This window comes from Dacryopinax primogenitus, assembly GCF_000292625.1.
Source record: "Dacryopinax primogenitus strain DJM-731 SS1 chromosome Unknown DACRYscaffold_16, whole genome shotgun sequence".
Lineage (NCBI taxonomy): Eukaryota > Fungi > Basidiomycota > Dacrymycetes > Dacrymycetales > Dacrymycetaceae > Dacryopinax > Dacryopinax primogenitus.
The window spans coordinates 345,629-359,845 of record NW_024467213.1 but is presented as its reverse complement, the minus strand read 5'-3'; the positions used below and the strand labels follow the sequence as shown (position 1 = coordinate 359,845).

Below are 14,217 nucleotides of genomic sequence, written 5' to 3'. Positions count from 1 at the left end.
CAAAGCATGAAGTCTTTGACTGTATGTGTTTATGGGATTTTGTATGCTGTACAGAGAAACAAAGGCTCAGCTCTGGGGAGGGCAATGCAATTGATGCTACTCCTTCCAGTTCAGGCAGATCTGGAGTGCGGCTTCCATGAGGCTGCCTGACGGAGCACCATCCTCAGCACAAGATGCATGAAATCAAATTGCATTCCCGGTGCATGGCCACAAATCCTGTGGGTCTGACCTTTCCAAAGGACAGTGGCAAGGGAAATTGCTCATCAGAGTGGTGTTGCTCTGTACTGATTTTCTTTAAACCATTTTGAAATCTTCATGATCTCCTGGTGCCTGGTGAAGATGGGATTTCTTTGTTTTGCCGATTTTGTCTGTGTGCACGACATAAAAGATTGGTGGAAAACATGTCAATTATGTCTGACTCCAAGGAGGCCCACAATGTTGATGTACGGGTTTGGAGGAGGCATGCTGCCCTTGCCAACCATGTGCATGCACCATCTGTTGAAGAACATCTTGACTTATTACAACTTCCAATACCAGTCAATGATCCAGTGCATGGTGAAGATTTGGAGGATGGCATTGATGAAAACTCATTTTCCTCCCTGCAGTCAATGCAAGATTTCTTGGATCAGTTCGTATCTGAGAATGCCTTGCAAAGTTTGCATGGTTGCAATCTTCTTGTGCCATCTTTCACAGGCAATTGTGCCAACACTCATCCCCACATGGCACAAGATGACATTATTCTGAAAAGGTTTGTGGATGATCTAGTCACATGGAAGAAGAATCATGTATCTGACACAACAACCTTTGCATATCAACATTCTACTATCAACACAACATATGACATCAGATGTATAACTGTGCCAAGTGATCTGTATCATCACACTCAAGAATCCACCCACATCAACATATATGATATCCTGCACTCGGTCAAAGAAAAACAGAATTTATTGGGAAACAACAAACAAAGGAGAGCCATGAGGATCATTGCCAATCATCTGTCTGGTGCTTGGTTACAGCAGCTGTTTCTGTACATTGGTGGTGGTGCAGGAACAGGGAAAAGTCATGTCATCAAGAGCATTGAAATGCTATTCACCTTGTTGAAGCTCCAGCATTCCTTGTTGCTCAGTGCACCAACAGGTGCATCAGCCATTGTCATTGGAGGGTATACAATCCACTCCTTAATGAAATTGCCAAAGAAGCTCGGAACAAAGGAAAATGTTGGCTACCTGGAAGAAATCTGGTGCATGGTGTCATGGTTGATCATCAATGAAGTCTCCATGATCTCCGCACAATTTATGTGCCAGATATCTGACCAGATCCAGATTGGGAAAAAGGCGCCAGACAATGCACCATTTGGTGGTATCAATGTTCTATTCACTGGTGACTTTGGGCAACTGAAAGGAGCAGCTCTGCATTACAGCCACCAACTACTCCGTCAGATCATGCCACAAACAAGCCAATCAAACAAGGGCCAAGATGCACTACTAGGCACCTGGTACTGGAAGCAGGTGAAAGAAGTGGTCATCCTGCAATGGAATGTGCGCCAAAATCAAGATATTGCTTGAGCAGGCCTGTTGTTCCACATTTGAATGGGATGTGCATGGGACAGAAAGTCACCCATACCTTCCTCAGTTCCATGAGAAGAAGTTTGGTACAGCAAATCAGACTATGATGTACTCCATGCCAGATGTTTGGAAACATTGCATGAGACCAACAGTCCAGATTTGCCACCTTATTGTCACCATGAAAATGATGTGTGATGCAATTAACTTTTGCCTTGCTGTACAACATGCTCATTGTTTGAATACACAATGTCATGTGTACTTTGCACAAGATTTCAGAAAGAATGACACTCTCAGGGGTGCAGGACAAGATGTGCTATGGATGTTTTCATCAAATCAAACAGAAGATGCTCTGGGTTTCATGCCTCTGTTCAAAGGTGCTTGTGTCATGATTATGGAAAATTTGGCCCTGTCAAAAACTCTAGTGAATGGAGCTACAGGCATCATTACTGGGATACAATATACGGTTGATGAGTGCAATTGGCATTATGCTACAGCAGTCATGGTACAAATGCTGGCCAGTGATTTCACACATGTTGGATTAGGTTCCAACATTGTGTGCATCCAACCCATTTGACAAAGCTTCAAGTACATATCCTGCACCAATGAAAATATGCTATCACACACAATAAGCAGACTCATGCTTCCCTTTCTGCCTGCATATTCATACACCAATTACAAATGCCAGGGCTGATCACTTGACCATGCAATTGTTGATCTTTGTGGGTGCAGATCCCCACAGAGCTTGTATGTCATGCTGTCATGATTGCGAACACTGTCTGGTTTGGTGATCTTGTGCCCATTCTCAGACAAGATGCTGTACAAGAACCCTCCTTCTGATCTTTGAAATGAATTTGGAAGGCTGGAAAGGCTTGCTCATGAAATGGAACATCAATATGAACTACTACCTTGGGAGGCTGACAGTACCCATGTGTTGACCACATGATGGGATGAAGAGGGCTGTTCAACATGAGGCTGGCTGTCACAAAGCAGCCATCCATGGCTGGTTGTCTTCACTCCTGCCTTCCACACCCCATAAATACTTGACACTCTTCAACCATGGACCACCCTCAGTTCCATTTCTTCTTTCTCATGCCATGTCATCAGGTAAATGCAAAGAAACCCCATGTGCAGTTGAACACAATGCCAGGAAGAAATGGCAAGTTTACCCCCACTGCTTTGTCCACAACTGATTGTTCCCAGCACTTGCCACAAAAACCCTATGACTACAGAAGACCATGTGCAAGATCATTCATCCAATTCTACGGAAAAAGACAGTTCACTGGACAACAATGTGGGAATTCAATATGATACAACCTTACTATGACGTATTGCAAAGATACAGGAACATTCAGACTGTGTGCACAGTCTTTATTATGTTTCTCAACTCCCAGATAACCTTTCTTTTGGTTTTGACCAATCCCTTGACATGACAAACTTCCTCGCTTGACCAGATAATGTCACTGTCACTACTTGGTTGATTGGGTGCATCATTGCAGCAAAATTCATCAGTGAAGATGGCACATGGCCCAATCAAGTATACCTGAGTGTCCAACTGCTCTACAAAGAAGATTTCCTTGCAACCATGAGGGTGGCAAATGTGTATTTGAATCTGACACAAGGTGTGCTATTAGCTGCTCTTTGAACAGCATTTGCTCACATCATGGGCAGATTGCTTGTTGAATCTGTTTGGTACCATCATTGTGAATAAGTTCATGTGATGTTATCAGTCTGATGATCCAGTAAGCTTCTGGCACCAGGTCATATGCCAGAATGATATGCGATGTGTTCAGCCCACTGAATTCAAAGCAGCATATGATGCATCAATTGTGTTCAAGTCGAAAAAGGAAATGCCACACTACTTGGCCTTGAAATTGCACCAGGGGGATCTTGTTTTGTCCAAAATGTGCATCAAAAAGCAATTCAACAACAATGAATCAGATATTCCAAAAGCCAAACAATTTTGGATGGTGTCCTTTCAGTTGCAATCTGTTTCCATTCTTCATGAGGTGCTAGAACCGGAAGAAGAGGATGCTACTTATATCTTGTAATCTCCCCCTTCTGCATGTCATTATCATGCACCTGAATTCAAATTCATCATGTGCTATGTTTAACCAATTGTGTACAGACATCATCCTGACAAATCATGCACATTGATCATGTGATGTTTTATGGTGATCATGCGCTTGTTGTTCCTGTGTTCCCATCAATCTTCCTGTCTCACAATGGCATCCAACCATTCAGATCCAGTGGATCATGTGCTTGATCATCCAGCCTACTGGCATCATCTGTCTTTCCCTCATCCCAATACTGCTGTTGGCACCTTTCCACCATTCTCCCATGGTGGCCATGCTCTTCCTGCCATGTGTCTGTTTCTCTCTCAGGTGCATGATTGGCTCTCATGTTATTCTAGGGTGTTATGGACCAAATGCTGCACAACTGCACCATAGAAAGAAATCATATCTACATGGCATCTTGCTCTGCTTCTGCTTCTGGTAACGAGTTGAATGTTCAACCCACACATGTGGTTGAAGGTTCCCCCTCACCTGGCTGCCATGTCTCACTGGTTTTGAATAGGTTTGCTCCCTGTTTCCCTTCCTCATCTGTTTCTTAATGAGTGCCAGTGCAACTTGGACAAGGAACCTGTGAGACAACATTTCAGAAGACAGTGGTGAGGACATCAAAGATGTTGACAATGTGCTGGATGACACTCTGCCTGCTCAGCTGCACACTGTGATGCCTCACCACGTGCAATGCATCAACACTGATGATATCCCTGGTATTCTCCTGCCGCAAGATGAAGTCCTCCTTGTGTAACATTCAATGCTTGCAGACAAGGAGAACTGAGTGCAGCTTCTGCAACAGGAGGTGGTCCAACTTTGCCATGAACTCGTGCAAGCCATCAAAGACTTACACATTGAGAGAGCCATCAATGCTGACAATGCCAAACTTATTGCATCTTTCCATGCTGGTGTATGTACACAACATGAATCATTCATTATTCATTAGGTAAACATAGACTAACACCTTGTGCATATTTTTGTACAGGTTACAAACATTATGCATGCATTGTATGTAGGCTACATTCATGAATTACACTGACATTCAAACCACCAGTACCACTGACATCTCTATGAACTTCAATGCAATCCACGTTGGGTGACCCTTCTTCTTGCCAAACTCATCTGACTTGTGGTGAATGACAATAGCATACTTCTTATATGGTATAGGAAGAATATTCTGTTGGCAGAATCAATTTGTCTGTGTTAAAGTCAGCATCCTGCACAGGGTTATAAATACCATTGTGGTTGCCTCTTTTGAATCTTGCCAGGTATGCATCTGCAGAGCTGACTGCTTGAAAAGCCCCATACATGCACCATTGAATGTGTTCACCCATTGTTTCCCCATTTCATCTTCGATCTCAACATTCAATCTGAACCTGGTGCAATGTTGGATACATCATGACAGATAGTGTGTGAACTTACTTGATTCCTGGCATGATGTATGGCATGTCACATGTAGGGCAAACATACACATTGCCAGTTGGAGTTTTCTTATTGCAGTCTTCATATGGACAATCCTCATATAAGTAATCCTTGTAGTCCTCTATGAGTACCTTTGTGATAACCTTGAATGTCTTCTTCAACGTCAGCCCAAGCTTGGGAACTTGCACTGCTTTGATCATGATGGTCTCATTGGGTATTGTGATGTCACTTTCAGGAAACCCATCTGCTGAGAATGACCCAGTGATTGTTTGCCATTCCTTTGGGTCAGCGTCTTTGTACCTGGTGCAAGTTAGTCACACAAACTCTGCATTGTTTCACCATGCACACCATTCCATGAGCCTTTTGTACCCCAGATTCCTGTCTTGAAAAATGAACCATATGTGTCCCTTCTGTGTCTTCAAGCAAGGCCCATCCAGCATGTCAACAACAACACCCTTGATTCTGATCACCCTGTTCTCAGCTTGTTTGAACATGTTCTGGAACAGGTCAAACATGCAGAGCCTGATTGCAACCTTCGAGTTGTCCACCAGCCATATGTCCCAGCAGCTTGTGTAGGCAACCTGCAAACCCTGCACCATGTCAGTTACATTGAGGCATGCTCTGGGCAACTCACTCACTCCATGCACCCAGTTTTCACAGGACCTCCTTTCATGACCCAACCAACGTGAACCACAACAGCAAGAACATCTGACAGGACTATCAGTACTCATCTTGCGCAACATCTGCGCTTCTTACTGATGATCTCGTTCACCTGCAACCTCTCAAAAGTATTGAGGTATCGGGAGGTGAAAAAAATGTGTGGGATGCTAGGGTCATGGATCTGCTCTCATTCAGTTTGGTGCCTTGTGCAATAACATGACATACCTCTGTGATCACAGCATGCTCCTCCAGGATGAGTTGGAACTTATGTGGGACCCGCCAGAATCCTTCTGCTGCCTCTTGAACACATGTGCACTCAATTTGGTATGTCTGTAATATGCATAAGATTCTGTGTCAATTTAATGACATGCCTCACCTTTCCCAGCTCCAGTGAACATATGCGAAATGTCTGAGCACTGAACACAATAATCAAAATTTCTGCCTGTGCTAGGTCAGTCTTACACAGGATGTCAAGAGAATTTTGCTCACCATTAGATCAAGCAAGATCACCAATACCCATGACCTCTTCCATTTCCTGTCTGTTGCCTGTTTCTCCTCCTTGACTTCCCACACCCTCACATTGATGGCAAACCTGCACTGGGTCAGTTATCCATGTCTTGCAGAAGTGCATTATACTGACTCAGGTAACCCAATTTTACATCAGTCACCCACTTACGAGTTAGTCCATCTGCAGTGGAGAGCCTAGGCAGCCTCCTCAACCCAGGGACAGCAACTGGTGCCAAGGCAATGCTCATGCATTGCACTGCTTCAAGAGCTGCTGCTGACAGCACCTCCCTGATGTCCAGCCATCTCTTGCTGGCTCTCATGTGTTCTTGTTCAGGCAGGTGGTACTGGCTGGGTGCAGCTTGCGCCCAGTGGGCCTGACTACCAAGCACTCCATGGTCGACATCAGGTGTAATGTCCATGCTCATCTTCTTTGGCTTTTTCAACAATGTGCCAGCTGAGCCCATCTTGCCATAGTCTTGCACCACAATATCACTTGCCCCAGTAAGCATGTGTGTGTATGCTGTTCACATACTTACTTACCTCTTGTTCAAACCCCAAGGTACCCATTGCCTGTATGTGGTCACTTTGATCACGTTGTACAGCTTCAAAGTTCCTACATTCCAGGACAGATGTATTTTCAGTCCTGCTGTCATCCTGAACATCCAATCCCCATCACTGAGCTCCAATCTGCACCAGTTAGCATGGTTCCACTGTTCACGCCATATGGACTTGCATCCAGTCTGCTGGCTCCTTCGCCCCAAGGCATTCTGACATGATGATCTGCAAAATTGCACTGAAGTTCTCTGGGGAACCAAATACCATGGTCTGGGCTGCCCCCTTAGATAAGGGAGGCAAGACAATGTCTCTTGATTCAGGCATATTGGGTGCCAGGTGGGAAAGTGTACCAGATCCTTCCTAAGACAACAAGTGACATGACAGTGAACAGACAGTTGCAACATTTGTCTTGTTATGCATCTTCGGTCCACACGTCTGCCTCCGCACTTCCGGCCCAGGGGTGCGCGAAGCGGTTGTCTATGTCTGATTTGACCCAGGTGATGCACTTGTCACGTGTCCTTTAGGGCCCTTTGATCTATTTTCGGAAACTCTGCCTGAGGTCACATATAGTCTTCCTTTCATGACTCAGTTTGCCAAATTGTAACCTCTCATTCGTCTATTGTGAACCGTTGTACATAAGAATCAGGGCGTCTTCTAATCACATTATATGCCGTGCTGAACTCTCCCCGATGGCGACGTCGACTCCTCTACAAGAAACATTCGCCGTTCTCGGCTGTCAATCGACCGACGATCGACTTGCCCTCGTAACAGGTTGCAACCCCCCCAATAACACAGAGATAAGCACGACCAGGGCAGTTGTGACTGGCCACAAACCCCTTGGATCGTGACGGATCACAGCTGAAAGAATCGAGCAGTTTTAGAACTCTGTCTGATGCAGAAGAACGGTTTGGCTCACCCTGGGCCCAATCGAGGCGGCTTCGGCTTCTTCAGCAAACCTTGGTTGGCGCAAGACATCCGAGCAGCAGAAGCGACGGCGAGAATGGAGGCCAGGAAGAGAAGGATGAAAGAACGCATGATGGAGATGCTTGAGGTCGGCTTCGTGAGAGTGCGTATAATTTTGCGTCGCCGGCGACTTTGTCGATTTTCAGATGGAAGCGACCTGCGCTGTAGTTGTTGATGGCCGCTTCTAAGCATCATTATCTTGCCTTTATATCCCAAGAGCATGTTAGTCTGTTGGAATGCAGTGAGAGCGACTGGTTGAAGTCGGAACGGAGTGTTCCGACAGTGAGAGGTCAGCAATATCGTTGCGTTTGGGCGTTATGTGACCTGACAAGGTCACACTGCTTGTTCAGTGCTGCGTTGATCTGTAGATCAGAATGGACCTTGCTCATGTGAACCAGCAAGAGGTTTTCCGATGCGCTCGGTGTTGAACGAGTCTCTGCCAGTCGGAAAAAGGTTGGGACAACGCCAATGCCCTTGGTAATGAACAAGCCGTGCATTGTCAAATCCTGTGTTCATGGATCGATTATGGGTGATTAGATGCAGTGTTGTTCAACCTTAGTCGTACGAACACCCATGCTGATGTCGCGTGAGTCAAGCCTAGGGTTGCACCGACCGCAGCAGATGAAACGCGAAGTCGACAGTGACCTATACAGTTTCAAACCCTGATGTGGTTTCGTAACACATATTGGAATCCAAAGCTTGCCCTTCTCTGTGGCTGACATGTTGAGCATTCTCGTCTGATGGGAGTCATTTGATTTGGTGAGATTGAAGACTGTCCAAACGATGTGTTGAGCAGGACGGGCTGAGAGTACGGAACATCATGGAATTACGGTTTCATGTTGAGTGGCACGTGTCCTCCCACCTACCCATTGATCACAACAAGATCGTCGGTTTGCAGAGCGAGTTTGCGTGGACGGTTGTTCAGCTCAATATAACGTTATGCGAGCGATATAATTCCGTTGAGACATGGATATGATGCTCGATCTCGATCTGAAGCTACTGATGCGGACCATTTCGGCAGGACTTGCACATAGATCTGAGTAAGATTATCGTCCAGGTTTTGACCGTTGCCCATCTCTTTAATAACCGATTATGCAGCATACGGTCGTACACCTAAACTGTCGAGGTTGTGATCGAAGGTGTGCTTGTGTTGAACAGCTGCAGTTGAAGTCCAGTTGTTATGCCTGTCACATCCGACTAGTCGGACCACTGAATACAGATTTCAATGCATGTCCGTCGGGATGTTGGATGTGAGGATCGTATGGTTGTCAGGCCGCTAGTTCAAGAGATTGGAATGTGACAGCGATCTGAACCGCATGCGGATCATGGTCTTTCAGCATGGACTGGGGAAATTTTATAGAGGTCGATATGAAGGTCTCCTGGTCAAACAGGCTCTCATGGCAGAACAGTACACCGTCGCTTGGTTAGTTTATCAAGTGTGGTTGGTCGATATGTCGCTGACATGCTCGTCGTTCTGCGTGCCAAGAGTGACACGGTCCCTGAACTTCCGTTGCATTGATATGCGACCTTGACGACCAGGCAATAACACCATGTCTTGGCATTTTCCTCCACAGAACCAGTCTATGCTTGCCCTCCGCACACCTTGGAGTAGTTAGATCATCACGAATAACCGAACATGACGCAAACTCATTCTCAACGAGGGTTAGCCCTAGCAGCCGCGATCAGAGCTAAGCAGAACTGGCCTGTAAAGCTGCTTGATGAGCAACGCGGGGTGGACCAGAAATGGGCGAACGAAGGGAAGTTGCTCCATCAAATCGACCCGGACGATGTGGATCGTACCATAAGGTGCGTTCCAGTTTGGTTTCTCTTTTCTTCCATTGACGGCCACGCAGAGAGCTCAAGCGCGAGGCATCGCGCATATTATCGCTCGATCCCGTCATCCGTAACGAGATAAACATACCCGCCGATACATATGACTGGACCGCGATCGATGCCGATATTGAAGCAGCACGCGAGCGTATGAGGCAATTCAAGTATGCAGTCCGAGAACCGGCATTGAAGGAGCATGTGGGAGTACGGACTGCAGACGATCTTGTTCCGCCCAGTTTGCATCGTGTTTTGGAGGGAGAGCTAAACAGGTTGGCGGATGTGGGAGTGAAGGATTTCCATCCTGGGAGTGATGGCAAGGTGCAGGACTTGATCCATCCTTCGTTATGTGAGTGGCAGTTCTGGATCCAGTGAAGGTTCCTCAAACCAGAGCAGATCCTTATGTCCGAGGCATAACTCGAATCCTCGACACTCATCATCCCCTCAATCACGCGGAGATATTTCAGACTGTCACACGCTATCCCGTTGACGAGTACAGCGAAGGCATGACGGAGCATAAGAGTACATATGCGTGGTGAGTTTGGGCCGTCTCCTGACCCACCCAGCTAAAGAGTATCCCAGGCTTCCATCCCTCTTTGCCATCTCAGACGAAGGGAAAGTTACCATTGACTCGCCTATCAACGCTCTTGGTCCACGTTTCGAACATCCCGCTTTGTACAAAGCTCTGGAGAGATTATTCGAGCTCGCTCTTCCACAAATCGAGGAGTCGATGTTCTACCAGTGGAAGTATGAGACGTCCCCCTCTTTCCGAAGATGGGAGGAGCGCTCAGAGGAGCGGCAGAGTGGTGATATAAAGAAATTGCAAGAAAAAATTGAAGAGCAAAAGAAGGAGAAATCACTAGAGAATCAGACCCGAGCGGAACGGGAACGCATCATGAAGGATGAAATGGAGTGGGAGAAGCAAGGAACTGGCTTGGGCGGTTTACAGGAGAAGAGCAAGTTTGCCGGGAAGAAGTTAAAAGTGATCGTAAAGGCTGCCAACTACGTTCTTCTGCCTGGACAGGAATATGAGGGTTCTTGGCATGTAGAGGGGGCGGTAAGGACCGTCATCATCACTTTTTGCACTTTGCTGATCACACTTAGCCCCACGAACATATTCGGGCATCCTTGATCTACTACTACTCCTGCGATGCCGATATTTCCGACAAGGGATTATCATTTCGCAGGCTGCGAACCGAAGAGGATCAACCAAACTGCGCGAAAGAGCACGGGTCAGATTTCGACATGTGGAATCAGGAGACGGACGACTCCTATACCGACTATCCGAGCGACATAGAGGATGTCAATTCCTACCCTTATACTCTTCCGAGGAACATTGAACTGGGAACTGTCTCTGCGACAGGGATTGATACAGAAGGTGGAACGAGGACCGGAAGGATGCTAAGTTTCCCGAATTGGCTACAGCATCAGGTCACCGGTTTGAAGAATACTAGAGCTGAGGGCAATTCTCCCGCAATGCGGAAAATTGTAAGCGGATTTTCGAGATCTGGTTGACGTATATGCATGCTGATCTGCATCCAGCTCTGCTTCTTTGTTGTGAACGAGTCTTGGCCCACACTTGAAAATGAGGTAGAGTTGCACTTCCCGGGATTCGTCTACAGTGGTCCACACGTCGGACCGAATGCCCCTCCTGTCCTGACAACAGCCAATGTCTTGCCTCAGCAACGCTTCCGCATCTTTCCATATGTGTACAATGTGCTAGACATGGTCTGCAAGCGCACCACAGGCGGGCGCGGCTTGCCGATCGAACTGGCAATCTATGTCTGCGATCTTGCAGATGCGGGAATGACTAGAGCGGACGCGGAGGAGCATCGGAGGAGGTTGATGGACGATCGGAAGGCGGCTGATAGGAAGGTGAACAGGGTGTGGGAGGAATCATATGGATTGTGCGAGCATTAGAGGATGATTTGCATATACTTTTCAGGGATGAATATGAATTGGTTAAGACTGGATTGAGGCGCCAATATTGAGTCGTCATATATCGCTCACGTGAAGTGATGCTCACTCTTCCTTTCGGCTCAAGGGGGAGAATACTAGTTTCAGTTTTAGGCATCTTGCAGCGTATCATCATGTTCCTCATCACCATTCAGCACCCTTCGAGTTCGTGACTTTTTGTGACGCGGTCATATTCGATCAAGAAGCCGGATCTCCCTGTCAAACCCTAACGACCGATGAATTGGTTGATGTGACATCTCCATGTCCTTGTCCGCCTGTTGTAGCGGTAAATGATGACCGAGCTCGAACTGTCCGCCCTTCCGTGAAGGCTCGACCTGCAAGAATCTAGCATGTACACGACAGATCCAATGAGGATTCGTTTGTCTCGATCCGCCATTTGGATCAGGTTTACTTAAAAATGGTGTTCCACGCGAGAGGGTTGACATGCTCATCAGGTGCGTCCTGGGCGTCCTCTTACAGACGTTCCCACCAAACCGCCTATGTAGAGAACTCAAGCGCGAAGCATCGCGCATTCTGTCGCTCGAACCAATACTCCGCAGCGAGATCAGCACGCCAGAAGATACAGCCGATTGGACCGCAATTGACGGTGATGTCTCAAAGGCCCGCGAGCGCATCAGGCAGTTCAAGTACGCAGTCCGAGAACCGGCCTTGAAGGAGCACGTCGGAGTTCGGACTGCAGATGATCTTGTGCCGCTTAGCTTACATCGTGTGCTTGAGCAAGAGCTGGACAAGTTGGCAGACGTGGAAGTGAAGGATTTCCGTACCTGGAGTGACGGGATGGTGCAGGAATTGATCGATCCATCGCTATGTGAGTGTTCGCCCTTTGACGGCAAAGACTGTGTCTAGGGTCGTTCCAGATCCTTATGTCCGAGGCGTAACTCGGATTCTGGGAACCAATCATCCTCTCAGCTGTGAATCCAGATACAAGACTATCACCAGCTATCCTGTGGACGAGGATTGTGAATGTACCGTCGCCAATGAGACCATACATGCACTGTGCGCGTCGTTGTTGTCTGGAATGTTCGCTTGCTAAATCAGGAACTTAGGCTTCCTTCCCTTTTCGCCATTTCCAAGCAAGGAACAGTCACCATTGAATCGCCCATCAATGCTCTCGGCCCGCGCTCGCAACATCCAGCGTTATACAAGGCGCTCGAAAGATTATTCGAGCTCGCCCTTCCACAGATCGAGGAATCCATGTGGTACCAATGGAAGTACAAGATGTCCCCCTCTTACCGAAGATGGGAGGAGCGCGCTGCCGAGCGAGAAAGTTGCGACCTGACAAAGCTGGAAGAAAAGATAATCGAACAGAAGAAGGAGAAGCTGCCGGAGGATGCTGCACGAGTAGAAGAGGAACCTCTTGTGAGAGAGGAAGAAGAGCAAGAGGCACTGGGAAACTCTTTGGGCGGTTTGCGAGGCCGAAGTCGGTTTGCTGGAACAAAGCTCAAGGTCATCGTGAAGGCTGCCAACTACGTGCTTCGCCCTGGGCAGGAGTACGGGGGCGAGTGGCAACTGGAGGGTCTGGTGAGCAGGAAATATCTCTACCTGATCTAATATTCTTACCAGTTTCCTTAGCCCCATGAACACATCCGGGCTGTTCTAATCTACCACTACTACAGCAATGCCTATTTAGCCGATGCTGGTCTGTCATTTCGACGTCTGCGCACTCACGAGGACCAACCAAATGCTTTCAAGAACGAGGCATCTGACTTCGAGATTCGGCAAAACGAGGATGACGAACCGTTCTTCGACTATCCAAGTGATGTAGAAGATAGGGCAAACTTTCCGTACGACCTGCCGAGGAGCATTGAGCTTGGAACCGTCCCTGTCACGGGAATCGCGACAAGCGGCCTAACGACGGGAAGGATGATTAGCTTTCCGAATTGGTTACAACGTAAGGTTGTTAGGCTGAAGAATACGAGAGTTGAGGGCAACAGCGGTGCATCTCTCAAAACTGCAAGCTCATCCATGACGTTTCTTGCATTACCAGGCTGACGGGATTCTAGCTCTGTTTCTTCGTTGTGAACGAGTTTTGCCCCCAAATGGACGAGAACGGCAACGAAAGCTTCCCCTGGATTCACCTACTGCTGTGGAGCACATATTGGACCGAACGCACCTCCAGTATTGACGACTGCGGATATCTTGCCTCAGCAACGCTTCCGCATCTTCCCATATGTTTACAATGCTTTGGATATGGCCTGCAGGCGTGCCACCCGAGGCCGTGGTCTTCCTGTGGAGCTTGCCATTTATATCTGCGACATGGCAGCGATGGGGATGACCAAAGCAGATGCGGAAGAGCACAGGCGAGCATTGATACGAGATCTGATGACAGATGAAACTTGGGACGAGCCGTATGGGCTGACTTAAAAGTATATATGAAACGACAGGAGTAGACTCGGAAAGCGCTGGGCAATGGCTCATCATCCAATTGAGACAACCTCAACATTCAGCCTCGCTGCGATACCTGCTTTCCCAGATCTCATCAATAGTTCGCTCCAGACCATGATCGATGACGATGACGCTTTGGGAATAACATCCGCCGGAAATGAGACCCTTACCAGAAGTGTGGGAATGACGGCCGTTGACGTCAGCTTGCCACTCCAGGACCTGGATCCCGTTTGGGTGAGGGAGGCATGATACAAAGCATGGTGGGTCATGCTGAGCGCATATATCTACTCCTCGAC

The 14,217-nt window shown here is 47.5% G+C and overlaps 4 protein-coding genes across 4 annotated transcripts; 3 read left to right on the top strand and 1 right to left on the bottom strand.

Annotated features, from left to right (window-relative positions):
• Positions 1–1,349: 1,349 nt before the first annotated feature.
• On the top strand, positions 1,350–1,553 carry DACRYDRAFT_35650 (uncharacterized protein; the record flags this gene model as incomplete). The annotated part of the gene is made up of 1 exon (XM_040774396.1): positions 1,350–1,553. A coding segment is annotated over one exon (204 nt), but the record flags the coding sequence as incomplete, so codon positions are not given.
• Positions 1,554–3,782: 2,229 nt separating this feature from the next.
• On the bottom strand, positions 3,783–7,804 carry DACRYDRAFT_17466 (uncharacterized protein; the record flags this gene model as incomplete). Its single annotated transcript, XM_040771288.1, has 14 exons — positions 3,783–3,971; positions 4,109–4,205; positions 4,477–4,530; positions 4,690–4,802; positions 4,863–5,001; positions 5,048–5,347; positions 5,396–5,569; positions 5,686–5,755; positions 5,804–5,819; positions 5,933–6,037; positions 6,197–6,299; positions 6,380–6,706; positions 6,755–6,901; positions 7,686–7,804. 14 exons carry the CDS (start codon positions 7,802–7,804, stop codon positions 3,783–3,785), a joined length of 1,953 nt encoding a protein of 650 aa, XP_040626183.1.
• A 1,486-nt stretch (positions 7,805–9,290) lies between these two features.
• Positions 9,291–11,522, top strand: DACRYDRAFT_23879 (uncharacterized protein). The gene is made up of 6 exons (XM_040773435.1): positions 9,291–9,538; positions 9,586–9,908; positions 9,956–10,094; positions 10,142–10,616; positions 10,664–11,047; positions 11,102–11,522. Exons 1-6 carry the CDS (start codon positions 9,369–9,371, stop codon positions 11,477–11,479), a joined length of 1,869 nt encoding a protein of 622 aa, XP_040626182.1. The 5' UTR covers positions 9,291–9,368; the 3' UTR covers positions 11,480–11,522.
• A 409-nt stretch (positions 11,523–11,931) lies between these two features.
• DACRYDRAFT_23878 (uncharacterized protein) lies at positions 11,932–13,929 on the top strand. The gene is made up of 4 exons (XM_040773434.1): positions 11,932–12,532; positions 12,583–13,057; positions 13,109–13,489; positions 13,540–13,929. Exons 2-4 carry the CDS (start codon positions 12,755–12,757, stop codon positions 13,867–13,869), a joined length of 1,014 nt encoding a protein of 337 aa, XP_040626181.1. The 5' UTR covers positions 11,932–12,532; positions 12,583–12,754; the 3' UTR covers positions 13,870–13,929.
• The last annotated feature ends 288 nt before the right edge of the window (positions 13,930–14,217 follow it).